Source organism: Ammospiza caudacuta, chromosome 3 (genome assembly GCF_027887145.1).
Source record: "Ammospiza caudacuta isolate bAmmCau1 chromosome 3, bAmmCau1.pri, whole genome shotgun sequence".
Lineage (NCBI taxonomy): Eukaryota > Metazoa > Chordata > Aves > Passeriformes > Passerellidae > Ammospiza > Ammospiza caudacuta.
The window spans coordinates 83,071,920-83,088,096 of record NC_080595.1 but is presented as its reverse complement, the minus strand read 5'-3'; the positions used below and the strand labels follow the sequence as shown (position 1 = coordinate 83,088,096).

The 16,177-nt window shown below is 36.9% G+C and overlaps 1 protein-coding gene across 3 annotated transcripts in view; it reads left to right on the top strand.

Moving 5' to 3' along the window:
* ASAP2 (ArfGAP with SH3 domain, ankyrin repeat and PH domain 2) overlaps window positions 1–16,177 on the top strand; it is an 84,307-nt gene that overhangs the window by 37,741 nt on the left and 30,389 nt on the right. For all 3 annotated transcript variants that reach the window (XM_058801292.1, XM_058801291.1, XM_058801290.1), the window contains exons 6-11: window positions 5,207–5,336; window positions 7,478–7,563; window positions 8,941–9,016; window positions 9,508–9,594; window positions 14,708–14,811; window positions 14,921–14,990. In XM_058801292.1, coding sequence (XP_058657275.1) covers window positions 5,207–5,336; window positions 7,478–7,563; window positions 8,941–9,016; window positions 9,508–9,594; window positions 14,708–14,811; window positions 14,921–14,990 — 553 coding nt within the window. The remainder of the gene's footprint in view (window positions 1–5,206; window positions 5,337–7,477; window positions 7,564–8,940; window positions 9,017–9,507; window positions 9,595–14,707; window positions 14,812–14,920; window positions 14,991–16,177) is intronic.

Genomic DNA, 16,177 nt, shown 5'->3' with positions numbered 1-16,177 from the left:
ATCCAGGCATTAACAATACATTACTGTGAAGAAATGCAAGTGTTCATATCTAGAAATAACTATCATTGATTTGTTTCTGAACTTTTTGAAATCAATGGAAATATGAACAAAGTCAAATAAAGTAATCTGTTAAGATGTCTGCACAACTATTTAAGTGATGCTATTTCCAGTTTAGTAAACTCATGTTTTGCACAATATAAAACAAATTTATCTGAAAATTCTGCAAGCATTTCTCAATTTACTTCTTCAGAGCTCTAACTTGACACAGAAGACCATTGATATTCATAGCTCCTAGGTATTTCTGCCATGTTTCCTTTTAATGCAAGTACATAAGATAAGGTGGAGGTCACAGCTCGTAAGTAGTGATATAGACTGAAAGTGCTAAACAAGATTGCTTAAATATAAAATCATAGAATTGAATAATACAATGATTTAAGCTTGAAAATACCTTTAAGATGATCAAGTTCAACCATAAATCTAAGTCCACATCTAAAGCATGTCCCTAACTGTTACATCTACACATCTAAATACCTGCAGGGATAGCAGCTCAACCACTCCCTTGGGCAGCCTGTTCCAATGTTTGGCAACCCTTTCCAGAATATTCTTTTTCCTAATATCCAATAAAAACTTCCCCTGGTGTAACTTGAGGCAGTTTCTTTTTGTGCTATTGCTTGTTACCTATGAGAGGAAACTGAAATTCCACTGCTAAAACCTCCTTTCAGGTAGGTGTAAAGAGGGTCCCCTCAAACCTCATTTTCAACAGCCTAAAGAATCCCAACTCCCTCATCAGATTTGTGCTCCAGACCCTTCACCAGCTCTGTTGCTCTTCTCTGGACTTGCTCCAGCACCTCAGCATCTTTGAGGGCCCCAGAACTGGACATAGCACTTCTGTGGTGAGGTGTGGACTCATTGGTGCAGAGTACAGGGGGATCATTACTGCCCTGGTCCTGTTAACCACTCTATTACTGATACAGGCCAGAATGCCATTGGCCTCCTTGGCCAGCTGGGCACATGCTGGCTTGTGCCCAGCTGGCTTCTGACCAGAACTCCAGGATGTTTTCTGACAGGCAGCTTTCAGCCACTCTGTTCCCAGCCTGTAGCGCTGCTGTTGTGATCCAGGTGTGAGACCTGGCACTTGGCCTTATTGAACTTCATACCTCTGGCCTTTCCCAATCGATCCAGCCTGTCCAGATCCCTCAGCAGAGTCTTCCTACCCTCCAGCAGATCCACATATCCCCCCAGCTTAGTGTCATCTGAAGGCTTACTTGGAATGCACTCAGTCCCCTTTTCCAGGTGATTCACAGAGATGCTAATCAGGAGTGGCCCCAACACCAAGCCTGGGGAATATTGCTAGTGACCAGTCACCAGCTGGAGTAATTCCATTCACCATCATCCTCCAGGCCTGGCTCTCCAGGAAGTTTTTTTGCCCAGTGAAGAGTGTGCCTGTTCAAGCCACAAGCAGCCAGTTTCTCCAGGAGAATCCTGTGGGAAAGGCTTAAAGTGTCAAAGGCATTTCTGAAGTGCAGGTAACCACTGGTAATATACTGTTTCAAGTCTAAGATTTCATATTAAGTATTTTTATTTTGAAATAGATTGCCTATGAATTAAATGGGAAAAGTCTTTTAATGAATCTGCAGATGTTATGGATGAAATGATGAAAATATCCTAGCACATTTTGCTTCTTCTGTCCTCTTCCCCTTTATCATTCAGAGCAGCATGTATGGAAGGGAAAACCTTTCAAGCATTTCCAAAAGGAAAAGATGACTTCTTCATTGAGGACTTGAGTGTTAGGAGAGACATACTTTACTGTGAGCATTGGCAGACAGTAGGGTGAAATGAAATGGAGGCGCTTTCACCAAAAAGCTGGAGGGCCCAAGCCTGGAGAGTCAGACTGAAAAGGAAGACTAGACAAAGAAAGGATATTTGAAATGAAAATGTCTAATATTATTTTGTCAAACAAAATAGCCTTCAGAAGCACTACTTTTTCCAGAGGGCTACCAATAAGGTGTGTTCCTTCCAGGTGCTATTCTCAGTCTCTGCACCTTCTCGTGTATGTGCCCAGACTCAGCCTAGCTGACTGCTGTATGGACAAGGAGAGGAAGAATGACAGCTGCTTCCCTCCCAGCCAGTTCACTACTGCTGCATGTACACAGGGTGCTCTAATTTTTTTACCCTTACTGACTGACAGAAAATAAATACAAGTTTTTGGTGCTTATTTATACCACAAGCTGTATGACAAAATTGATTTATTTGAAATGAAAATTGTAATTTATATTGAAAGATATTTTACCACTTCTTTCCAAATTGAAGTGGTAAAAATAGTCTTATATTGGAAAATGAATGGGTGAGACTATTGACTTTGTATCTCTTTGACTTTACTGTTGTAATTCTTCATCCTGTATTTCAGCTTTGCTTGTCTGTTACACACATCTGACCTCACTGTATATTAGTTATGTGCAGCTGTCTTGTAAATGGACTGACGTGTGCTCACATTTGAATCTTAGTCAGCAAAGTGTATATATGAGATATGTGCTGCATGAGCTCCAAGAATAGCAGCATTACAAAACATTTTCTGCTTTCTTATTGCTTCTAGGGTATTTTTTAGAGTTTTCACAATTGTCTTAAAATTTGGGTTAATTGATCTGCCTGGAAAACCTTAATACCCTGCAACATTTGGAAATCTCACAGTGTAGTCTTACAGGAGTGTCTTTGCCAAAAGGATTTGGTTAATGTTACAATAGACTGACACTTGAAGCTGAGTTGATCCTTGCGTTTGGATAGGACACTCAGCCAGCCTTTAGCACTCAGAAGATTTGCATGAAGAAGGGCTGTGAGGGGTTTCTTTGTTTCCCTAGAAACAAAGTGTCCTGTAGTGTCAGTCAGACAGGAGGTAGCCTATAATTGTGGCAAAACAACAGGGTAAATTCTGAATTACAATGATGAAGATGTAGTTAGTTATTAAAAGTAAAATAATGAGGAAATGTAAATGTGAAATGCACAAGGCATGTATCTCTGATACTTGTCATTGAGAGGTGATTTGGAGTTTTTGGTAAAGTATCTTTTTGAGTTTTTGAAAACAGGTAGCCTGAAGCTCCACCAAAGGGTTTCAAGGGTATCTTTGTCTGAATTGCTTGATAGAGGTCAGTATATTTTCATCTTAATTTAACTATTGTTTTGCCTGTGGAGTATGATTTATCCTTTAAAGAGCAGAAAGCACTCTTTTTCACCAAAATCTAGCTTTCTTTAAGAGGAGTATAATGTATGCCGTGGTATTGTGCATAATGTTTGACTGTTTGGCAGTGTTAGCTGTCTTTTGGTTTAACTAGCATTGAGAGATACTTTATGGCATGCTAATAAACTCCTAAGATTTTGGACTTGGTTTCATTTTCTTATGCTTGAGTATTGCTCTCTGTAAAAAATGAAAATACTATACAATGGTAATTGGTAGTTATTAGCCTTCTCACACCTGGTCACGTGTTAGTGAGTTCTCTGGCCTCAAGAACTGTTAGGTTAATTTGGAAATTGAGAGAACAAAAACATCCTGGATCTTTCCTCTGAGGTTGACTGTTTTAGAACTATCAAATATGATGTAATGTAAACTCTTCTACAGTGTGTGCTAGAAATGAGCTGCATATTGATAATTTTCTGTGAATCCTTTTTCTAGTGGTTTATCTTTCTTGTTCAGGATTGTCTGGTTAATTCTTGTATCTGGACTCCTGTTTTCTGTAGCACCTTCAAAATAGCATAACTGGTAGTAATTGGATAAGAGTGAGGACTTATTCTTCATGAAAACAGAACATTCTGGAACTGAGTTTTAATTCAGGCAACTGGAGGTTTTCAGAACATTTATTTCAAAGGAGAGGATCTTCCTTCCAGATGTCTGCTTCTGGCGGGATGTGATGGGCTGAGGAGGAGCACAGTGCTGGCTGGATGTGCTGGCTGCTGCAGTACTGCACAGGGCTGCCTCTGCTGTGCCTGCCTGTGCTGAGAGCACAGTGGGGCTTCTTGAATTGCTGCTCAAAATGCTTCCCAGTGGGATCGCTGAAGGGAAGGATTCATGGAATTAATTCTTGTTTTCCCTTGCTGCTTGAGGTGTAATAGGAGGCAGTTCCTCATTTATGAGAAGTGTAAGTACAGAATATTTTGTTGTCTGGAAGTCCTTAGATCTTCTAGACATTTTTCCATTAGCTGTTAGGGTAATGTTAACATCAGGTTAAGAGAGTACTTGAGACATGTCACCTTTTCAGGGAGAGCTAAGAGACACTTGACTACCCAAGAGGAGGTAGGACAGTTGTCTGTGTTATTTGTTCCTCTGATCTCCTTCCTGTATTCCTTGTTCAAAAAGAGTGTAGCATTTCCTCAGGAAGCTCTTTTCAGAATTTGAGGTTCTAAACAATACGAGTGACAAACTAAAAGTCTTCAAAAAGTAAACACCCTCATGTATCTTCTTTCCTTAATATGTATATGTATTTATGTTAGACTTATCTGAGTTGTCAAATTATGCTACTGCATTTAGGAATAATGTGGAGAATAGCTGTAACAAATGCAGAAGTGAGTTTATGGGAATAGACCAGGCATTAGTTATTCATTTATATTCTGCAGGAGAACCTGTTTTATTCAGAGCTCTTGGAAAATGTTCATGGAAACTTTTAGGGAATTAGGACAGCTGGTCTAGCAGACTTTGAAGTCAGCAACACAGCCGGCTGGTCGGCATTCCCAGTGCCAGCTGGCTCAGCAGCAAGTAGAGACGGCAACTGTGATTTTGGCTTTGGAAACCCTGTATATATAGAAGATGACTTGATGACAGGCAAGACTCAATAAATCTGGTGACATAACTGAACTTTGTTAACCAGTGTTTGCTCTGTTGGGATTAAACATCCCCCTATGTTTTCAATTAAAACTCATTATTTTTTCCTGTATTTTCTTTCTTTGGAGCAGGAACTTAGTATGTACTTCTCGTTGACTGTCTCTTGGAATATTTGACAGAACATTACTTTAACAGATGATTAATTAGATTTCAGCTACTGTATGTCATTGCTGATCTTTAGTCATTGTCAAATTTCAAGTGAAATGTCATCTGGAAGTAAGTCATATGCAAAGCTACAGTAGTTTGGCTCTGAATCCATCAGTAGACTTTGTGAATAATCTGATTTCCTGAGAGGCTTTGGATTTCTCACTTCACTGGCTGATTCTTTTTGCCTTATAGTACAAAAATAGAGAAGGAGAAAAAAGAGCATGCTAAGCTTCATGGAATGATTCGTACAGAAATAAGTGGAGCTGAAATTGCAGAAGAGATGGAGAAAGAAAGAAGGTTCTTCCAGTTACAGATGTGTGAGGTAAGATTCAGTGTGAAATTATTATTATCATTATTATTAATATTATTATTGTGCTGTTTGTAGGAAATTTTTGAAAAATGCAATTGTTTAAGAGTAGCTGTGATATTAAAGGGAAATGCCAAGTTATTTGTTGACTCCATTTGTGAAAAAAAACATTTTTTTTATTATCCTGATGGGCAAACTTTGCAGGAAATTTAGATATTTTCTAATTTCACTAAACAGCTAAATTAATGCAAATAAAACACTAAGAGATTATAATAAATCAGTCTTTACACCTCTACTTTGCTGTAAGTTATTTTAAGCCCTTGCTCTTTCTCTGAATTGTTCCCTGTCCTGACAGCTGTTGCGTTATTAGGAGGAGAGACTCTAGTCTAGCACACTGCTGGGTTGGTACAGGAAAAAAGTGCTAGGGATGGAATCTTATTGTCTTTCAAGTTGTTTCAGAATGTTTCTACTTCAAAATCTCTGTGATTTTGCAGTATGTTAAATCTGATGTGAATATTTTTGGTTCGAATCATTTAAGGATATGTCTGGTTCTGTGGTTGGGAATTCAAGTTGCTGTGTTCTTTTTTTAGTTCACATTAGCCCAAAAATACACCATGAGTGTTTCTACTGCCTTTCCTGTGATGATGATAGCTAATTTGACTCATATGCCAGCATAGCATAACTGCAGTTGTCCTGGATATTACTTTTAGTAACTATATGCCCTCATACATAAGAGAAAGGCTTCACATTCCTCTACAGAATCAGACTAAAATGTTCAAAACTGATTAAGGGATTTGAATAACAAATAAACATATGGATGTTGTCAGCTAATTGCCCATTCTATATCTTTCCTAAGAAACAGCTAGGAACACATGCTTCTCTCTTGCTGTGTCACAATAAAGGAAGAGTTCACTTTAGTCAGTTGTAGTGATAATGAAGGGTGAAGTTTGTGAATTTAGATTAAATTACCTTAAATGTGGAACAGCTGAAGTGTATCCTGTATTTCTTCTGATTTTGAGGAAAATAAGTTTATACTCGGTTACCTCTGAATAGTTGTAAAAGAGAACTTTGACTTTGTTTTGATAGTAAGTCAGAAGGGTGACATATTGAAGTTTTATCATAAGTACAGACTAGTTCTATATAAATTATGAAAGTGAACTGAATACCAAATGCTTAGAGATCCATTTTAAATTAACAGACAGCTGGAGAGGTGATTATTGTAATGAAATACTGTCCAGTGCACATGACTACGTTTAGGCTCATCATTTGTTCACCTGAACCAGCATAAGAAGCTGCAATATTGAAAGCTGGCACTTAAAGACTGCTTTACTTGAGCTGATTTAAAACATTTAGGGTGTATGGTGAGAAGCGGAAACCCAGATGCATTAGAGCATCATTAAGAAGACATTCACTCCTTCGCTTGGAGGTCACTGGCTAAGTTGGGGTTAAAATTTATTGTCTTTTAATGGACAGTTAAGTACTATGATATTTGATCAATCATACTTCTGCTTGCATGGCTGACATTTTATGTTATGATATTCAGGGGAGGAGCTGCCACTTAATGTGGACTTTGATTGTGCCTTATGCAAAAGGACAGTAATTACACTTCTTTTGCACTTGACATTAGATTCATTGAAAAATCTCTTGCTAAACTGTAATTTGTTGTAATTACCATGTGTAAGGATTTGATAAAGACAACTACAAAATCAACAGGCAGATTTCAAAACTTGTTAAAATAATCCCTCACTTTTATTTTAGCAAACTGCTTTCCTCCTTAATGACATCTGTTTGGTAATGAATTAACAACTAGTGAGATAAATTTTTAGATGTGCTACTAGGTATAAGAATGGGTTCCTAAATGTACTCCACAAACCCTTTCATGTTTTTTTAAACACTGGCTTTCCTTAGGAGCCCCAAAGCATATTCTAATAATTTGAACAAATCATAATGAAATGTCCTCACAGGATATCAAAAGTCAGCAGTGACAAGACTTCTTTTTGTGTGACTTAAATAATGAAGCCACTTTTTGCTGCATTTTCTTTTACGTTTTGTAAATCTTCAACTGTAAAAACTTGTTGAAATAGAAATGAAAATAAAGTAGAAAAAAACCCTGTAGCAGTAAAAAATAATTTGTTTTGTAAATTACTGTTTTGCAGTACTTGCTGAAAGTCAATGAAATCAAGATTAAAAAAGGAGTGGACTTGCTTCAGAACTTGATCAAGTATTTTCATGCTCAGTGCAAGTATGTTTTATTTTCATAATCTCTACACTAACTGGAACAACATTTTATTTTCAAATTTTTACATCATCATAACACTTTTCTAGAATTTTTAAAATCTTAAGTTTCAGCTCTTCTTGCTGATGTCTTTTGACAGATTGCTTTTGTCAGATTAGTTATAGGTATTACTATAACTAATCTGACAAAACTATATTCTGAAACATGTAATGAGATTGAGCTTGTTACATTGAATATAATTGTATGTTCCAAAGGAATACTGAACAATAATTTGCCATGTTTATAAACTACTCTTCAAACAGGGCTTTTAGTTTGATCTATTAGTTTTGATGGACTTCTTTGAGTGTACCTAGCAACGATCTAAATTAATTATGCACTCAAGAAAAATAAGTTGCGTAAGCAGTGGAATAAAAATATATTGAAAGAGTCATTCTTTTTCCAGTTAATTGGAGGAGGACTCAGTAATAAAACGCAGAGTTCTCATTGGAATTATGTGCTTTTGCTATGATACTGTTACAAATCTGTCATGTAGCAATGAAGTTACAGCTATAAACTTGAAGGAGCCACTAGCTAACCTGTTGAAATCAGTTAAGTTTTCCTCTTAAAACACCAGTTTGCATCTATGTATTTTTTCCTTAATACTTTTTGCTTTTAAAATCAGTTTCACTTGTAGTGTGTCATTAATCTGCTCTATTTAATAATATTTTAGCAATGTAGGTGCTGTGTTGCATTGTCACTTTCATGACTGCTTCCCAGAGTGAAAATATTTTATGTTGCAAACAGTGCAGCAATATTTAATCAAATATGCATGTAACTGTGATTTCTTATAATTTATTTTTTAAATCTCAAATTATTTTTTTAAAGAACTAGAATACTTGGCATAGAATAGATGGCATTACTCTCCCAATTCAAAATGCATGTACTACAGAAAGATGTAGCAAATTCTAGAAGCTCACTTATGGAGCATAATTAATGCTTGGGAAACAGAAGGGTTTTCCTTTAGTAAAAAGATTGTTTCAGACATAAAATTATGTGGCTTCAAGAAATCACAGTTATTTTATATCAAGCTTTTGCTGTTCTTCAAGTGAATCTCACTTGTTCTGGGACTTCACAAAGTGCGATGAGAACTTGTATTTGAGGTGAGAATGAGGAAAATTTATGTGGCAATGGATTGTGGCAGTTCTGAATCTAATTGGGGATTTTGCATGTTAGAATAAGCTATGATGGAAATAAAGAGGTGGATGAGTCAAAGATTAATTTTAAAAAGTTTACTATTTTGAAGTTTATGGCGTGGCATACTAATATGCATGTCTTACTTTGGCAACTTTTAAAGCAGAAAATTCAAAGTAAAATTTCATAACAGCTGGATTTTTGCTTTTTAAGTTTCTTTCAGGATGGGTTAAAAGCAGTTGAAAGTCTCAAACCTTCAATTGAGACGCTCTCGACAGATCTTTATACAGTGAGTAGCAACATTTCATGTTTGTGTGGTAAATTTAGTTTTCTACAGTAGAAGCATTATCATTTTGGTTCAGGTTGCCTGGCTGCTTTAATAGTCAGCATTTAAGGTAGAGAGTAGATTGTTGGTAAAGTCTTGTTTTAATATGACATTCAGAAGTCTTAGTTTCAATTCAGGACCCCAGTATGTAAAATGTTATGAGAACAGCCTTTGCTCAAAAGTGTCTATTAAGTGGAAAATAACATGTGGTTTCAAATGGAACACAAGGAAGCAAGAGCATTGTAAGGCAATATCAAAGCCTTAACCCAGCAATATCCTAACCATTTTCAAGTTTTCTGAAAACACAACGGAAAATAAACTGATCACATTATCTTTTCACTTTCATTCTCACTGAATATTTCTCAAAAAATGAACCAATTAAGCAGCAAATTTGAAAGACCTGCATCAAAAGTTAAAAAAATGTTATTTTTAACCTGTGTTTTTCTTCATTCAAGATCAAACAAGCACAAGACGAAGAACGAAGACAATTAACACAGCTCAGAGATATTTTAAAATCAGCACTCCAAGTTGATCAGAAAGAGGTAAGCATATAAGGTGGTTTAACTTTGGAATACCTATTTTAATTACTTGTAATGTAATCTTAATATCAAAATAAGGTTATTTGAACTTTTATCAGACATTTAATTCCTTTTGTTAATTCATTTTTGTTGCTCAAACTGAGAATGAAAAAACTTGGGCAGTATCAAGAAGACCATATAGAACCTTATCTCACAATATTATTCCAAACTCTATAATGATTATGTAAAACTGAACTTCAAATCCCAAAACACCTCTGTCATCATCTGCAAAAAATGACAATCAGGTTTGGTACTCAGCTGCAAAATGCCAGTGTTCAGATGTGCAAGGGCTGGGTCAGTTTGGCAATCCAGTAAGTATTTTTTGAGTTCCAATTATGATTTCTATTAGACTTAATGAATTCTGGAGTAGTCTCAAACTCTGATCTGGAAGTAAGCATCTTTTGTATAATGTAATCCTAAATACTGGGTCTACTTTTGTTGCAGATTGCTAGTGTTTCCTCTTCATATAAATAAAAGCCAGCCAGCTTCCTTTGTGTGGCTGCTGGGCCATGAGTGAGTGATGAATGAACCACCCCCCTGCTTTTCAGATTCTCTTTCTGAGTGAGATCACAATGAAATAGTTTAGTCTGCAGAGCTCACACTTCCTTGATCTTTTCCGGTCTTGCTTTGATCCTCCCCTGAAAGTTATGGTGCCTCCTAGCTCTTGTTGGTGACAGATGATGGTTGTTGAGCAGTGTAGTCTAGCAAAAGGTGTCCTTGCCCACTGCTGGGGGCTGGACTTGATGATATTTAAAGGCCACTCCCAACCCAATCCATGTGATTCTGTGACTTGCAGAGAGGCTTTTGGGACGGTCTCAAACACTCCTCACTTTGTCACCTTGGGAAGTTTGTGATAATGACCATTGTATACAAAGTCCCACAAGATCAGCAGGCACTTCCTTAGATTCTGCCTGGCATTCAGGACTCACTGAAGATGGAAGTTGTCAAAAACTTCCAAATTTGAGCTTGGTAGAATGAGACACTAGGGAACATTGTGGAAGTGGTGGATGCTTTGGGTTAGCCATTGGTTGCCCGCTCCCAAGAAGGAGCTTTTACTGGTTGGGGTGTGTTAGCAGGTGTCCTCTTTTAGTTGGGTCTGTGGCTTTCTTGGTAGCTGGGAATGTCTATCAGTAATACTGATATTAAATATATATGGAAGATGTGACAAATACACATTTTTTCACATGCTCAGAAATTAATAATACACATACATTTATTATTTATACTGAGTTTGTGACATTTAAAAATACAAGTATAAAAAGTGCTTTATGCTGTAGTCATTATTTAGTAATTCTTCAAATTTAGATATAGATGCTTACCTGCAGAGCATGAGAATTACTATAATTATTTTTAAAGCTTTTTGCAAACATCAATTAATCAGTGGGATGCCAAAGAGTTCCAGTGGGAAGCCAGAGAGTTCTTATATAATTTACTGTACAACCCACTAATATTATTCTTGTTGCACTGTAATTTTCTTTACTATAACTGATTTCTTTTTCCTTCCTGAAATGCATTTACATTTTGTGACCGAAGTCTAGGAGAGTAAGTGTTACTATGTTTTAATGAAAATAGTGGCATGATTTGCATTCAGATTTCAAGAAACTGGATTTTTCCTCTGAGCTTTTTTCTGTTGGCATGAAAAGACTGGTTCTTTCTCCTTTTTGGTGTATTTTATTACCCTCCCCCAAAAAAAAAAAATTATCAAAAAATTTATCAGACTCTTCTTGGGAAAGAAAATTGTTGTAAGACAAATTGGTGATTACCTTTGTACTTTCTTTTGGAAATTAAATCCAGTTGCTTGTTTAGATGTTCTTGCAAGATTTTTAAGATATATATATTTTTAATTAAAATGGACTTAATGTATGAAATGACAGAATGTTGACAAACATTGTTCCTGTTATGTTAAAGAAATTTAACATGCACAAGCACTCTTAGTGAACCTTTTTTTTGTTGTGCCTATAGTTTTGTTGTGTATATTTTCTTCCTGCACACAACTTCATCAAACCTAGTTTGTATGGAAACTTTATTTTTAAATGTTATTTTGTGTATACCTTCATAATTTTTAATTTTTAAACTTTTATTTTTCAAATGTAGAAGTTCTACAAGTTTCAGAGTCAACCTTAGAGTTGTATTACCTTAACTGTTCTTGTTCCCATGACCTTGGGTGAGGTCACCTCCTGTGACTATAGTGTTTAGATTCATTTCTGCTTCTTTGTTAGAACCTGTAATCTATTTAGACCACTGCAAAATAGGATGAATGCTGTATTTCTTGACAAAAATTACAGTAGTTTTGCTATAAGAGAGGCTGCCTGCAGGGGGTTCTGATAGATATGTCTTTTGGAGACTTTGTGGGGCTGTAATAGGGGTAGGGATGGATCTCTGGAACATCCTCCTGGCAATTATCCTGCAAATGTCAGAGACGCTCAGGCTCTGGAAAAGCTATAAGAGCTTTTTTTTGGCAGCTTTGCACACAGGAATGATCTGAACAGTCTAAAATCCCACTCCCTGGGAGCTGTGGAATGGCTAGCCAAAACTTGTTGTGTATAGGTTGAAGCACCTTGTAGGAAAAGTTCTGTTATGTTGACATAGTGGAGCTGACAAACAGGATTCAGAATATCTCTTATCAGTAGTCACAGACCATCTTTAGAGAATACTGTTTTCACATTTCTTTCATTTTTGGCTCTGCTGTTCAGCTTGACTTAAAAGTTAGTATATCTTCATAGACTTTGGAAGAAAGAATTTCAGAACTTTCTATGGTCAGTGAAGTGATTCACTAAGAACATGCTGCAAATTTTAAGTGACTCACTTATTTTTATATGCCTGTCTACATTTCAAAGTTGATAAAGTGGTCAAAGTTTAGTTACTTAGGCTTGTGTACTTCAGCCTGTTCTGATTTTGTTGTGTTAAGATATACTTAAAATGACAATACTCTGCACTAGGTGTGTGTCCTCTAGCCTGCAGTATTCCATTTCCTCCCATAGGTAATGTACATTGTTTCTGCTTCTCCAATGAGGCTACTGGGTCTGACCCTGTTATCTGTGATTTTTATCTCTGTTTTGTGTAGTATTAAAACCAGAAATAAGGGGAGATCCTTGGAGTGCCTTCTTATGGAAAAGGCATGCTGAAAGGAAGGATATTAATTGTGGTGGTGATTTGTGGGGTGGCTACCATCTCTTAGGAGCTGGATCAAAATCATGAACTTCTTGTGAGACAGCTGTGGAAAACCATCATTTGGCAATCACATTGGACAGTATTGGTCTGGACATGACCTGAACTGAGAATTTAAAATGAACAATATGTTTATCCTTAAGATCTTTTAATGAAATAGTATTAAATTTTTTAGATCCTGTTCAGAGTCATGAATGTGTGGAAATACACGTCAGCTGCTGCAGCTTCCCCTCCTGCTGAAATGAGGCAGGAAGCTTGTATTATTGGTTTGCCAGTTTGGCCAAACACAGCAGCTGAGCATAAACAAATGAAGGGAGGTAGCTGAAATGAGGCAGAAAATAATGCACAAAAAGTAGCAGCACAGACTAATGGGAATGGTACTATGAGCAGGTGTTGGAGGTCATCAGTAATCTTCACATAATTGAGGATGGGGAGAACTGAAATTAATTTCCTGTCAGGCCTCTAATCTTACGAATGGAGTTCCTTTGCTGGCTAATGGGAGGCAGAGATCAAGGCATTGGTAGGGCACAATAGGCAGTGTCAGATCAGATTTTCTTCAAAAGTCAGTAAATGTATGCATGCAGCAGTTCTTGGTGAGTGACAGGAATATTTAAAAAATGTTGTTCTGGCTTTATGCCGTGCAGAGTGCAAAACCAAATAATTATATGTAAACCAACTAGAAAGTAACGATAAACAGACTGGTTTAAATCTAGAGATGCTTTGTCAGGCACAGACAGCTAAGTGGTAGTTCTTTAGGCCTTTTAAAAGCTCAGATAGTGTTGTAGCTATGTGGTATGGCTTCCTGGATCATGTGCTGAGAGGCAGGAAGGGGGCACAGGTTGCTTCTCTTGAAAAGGAGCACCAAGGAGTGCTGCAGCCTGTGCAGAGCTCAGCTCATGGCTCTCAGGACCACTGAACTCCTGCAGTGTATTCAGGATGAGCCTGAAATCCTGCAGCTTGGAGGTGAGGAGTCCTAACCACTCTGAACTGAGGTGTAGGTGGGAGCTCTGTCCCTACCATCATGTTTAGAATTGTTCATGGTCATATGAGTGAGCTGCTTTGTGTCTTTTTTCCTTTCTATAATTGCATTGTATGCCATATATAGCACCAGAGTAATTATGTCCATAGAGCAATGACAGTAGAAAAGAAAAAAAAAAAGAAAATCTGAAGTAATAGTCACTGTTACTGTGTGCATTTAAAAGCCCATTCTGTCACTTTACAGCTGTTAATATGGTGTGACACATCAGATTCCTCATTTTCAGGCTCTTATTTTTTAAGAAATTGGATTCTTGCAGCAGTGGGTCCTACCTCTGGGTAGTTGTGAGAGCAGTGAGAAGGGTTCAATTAATCCTCGTCTCTTCCTGTCTCAGAATTCTACTTTCTTCCAGATATTTTGCTTTAAATTATTCTTTTTTGGAAATGACTTTTCAGTTTTCCTGTATGACTCCTGAACTATGTTTCCAGGAGGACTCTTCTGCCTTTCAAATTGATGTATGCAATTATCACTTCTTCAAATTGATGTATGTAATTATTTTTTCAGTGGAAGAGTACACTAGGAATTGCAGGTAATAATAGTCTTTAGTGTTTGTATCTTGCTGTGTTTACATGAGTTGGAAAGGCCACTGCTCAGTTAAGTTTTGGGTTAAAATCCCTATATATTAAGGCCAAAAATAAATATAAATAAAGGCAAGTAAAAAGATTTTGGCAGGTGCTGATAATGGATGCTTCTCAATTTTTTTGTGCCCTCTGAAAAAATAAATGTATCATGTTCTATTTTATTGAGGAGGAAAATTGTGCTTCATTTGGCCTGTTGGATTAGAGCAGGAAGGAAAAGCTGTGAAAGTCATTAATGGGGAAGTAGTTTGGTTGAAAGTGTGGAATGCATCACAAATTGTGTTGATTATTTCAGGATTCTCAGATTCGCCAGAGTACAGCGTACAGTTTACATCAGCCTCAGGGAAACAAGGAGCATGGCACTGAGCGCAGTGGCAGTCTGTACAAGAAAAGTGATGGGTAAGTACTGCTGCAGTTTGCTGGGAGAAATATTAGGTCCTAAGAGCTCAAGAAATGTAATACAAAATATGTTTAAAACTGTCACCTTTCTTTTTTCTTCTTAAACTAGAATCAGAAAAGTGTGGCAGAAAAGGAAGTGCTCAGTTAAAAATGGTTTTCTTACGATTTCCCATGGTACAGTAAGTATTTGTTTACAGTATTTTATGTACATGGTTGCTAATACAGAAAGGCAAGCTATGCTGGTCTATATTTGTGATTTGGAATTAGCTAGATTCCTGATGCAGTGTTTTGAATATGAGGGAAATATTTTTTAAGGCAGCCTTTTAGAAATATATCAAGACATACACAGTATCTAAAAATACAACTGTTTTAATGTTCATGACTGTTAATGGGGAAAAAGGGCTTTTTTTAGTGACACAGTTCTTGTAAATGTACATATTTTACCAGGCTATCTAAAAATACAAAATCTAACTTTTTTTTTTTTAAGGTATGGTTGGGCATTAAGCCATTTTTTAGATATGAATTAAACAGCTTTTTATATTTGCAAGATAAACTGAGAGTATCCTGAATTGCATTCCTCCCCCAGATTTGCTGCTGTATGGTAGTCTGTTAGCTCCTTAGGATCCTAAGAGTAGCTGTTGGGAAAATCAAGTCTACAAACAACTTCTTCCAGAATGACAAGAAATAGAGAATTACAAATTAATCTTTATTACTGCTACCAATATTTGAACATATTAGCTATAACTATTAAACATTTATTAAAATTTGAAAACTTTATGCTTTCATGGTTTGAACTTTTTGCACTTTGCCTTCAAGTTGGTAGTTCTTTCCTGTAGCATTTTTTATATTATTTTCTCTAAACTTTTAAGAAAGTTTCTTGAGGCAAAAAATAACTCAGTGTCAGTATTTCCCATTCTTGGTCTAATAAACAGCCCTGGTTCTTGTTCCTGTTATGAACTGTTCTGTTCTTCATCCTGTTATGCCTGTTGCTATGACTACAAGTTGACCCTGGCAGCAAAAATGAATCAATCTCTCATTTGTGCATCTAAGCACAAGCTGCTGCCTTCAGAATTGATAATCAGGAGTTGAGGAGTGTAAAGTCAGGCCAGCAAAGCAGAGTCCTTACTATGGCTTTGGAATTGTCCACTTGTTTATGCCCCTTCTCATTTGGGTGTGTAGGAGTGTGTCTTTCTCAGAGGGAAGTCTGTTGGTGTGTTCTATGCTGGTGTCTCCATGTGCTGTGATTGTGCCTGATGTTGGACATGCTGTACTGGTACCAGTAGGAATGTAGCTGGGAGAGCTCAGAGCTGGCAGAGGCTACAAAATCCACTTGTGGAGCAGAATTTGAAAACTTTCACTTGCAAGT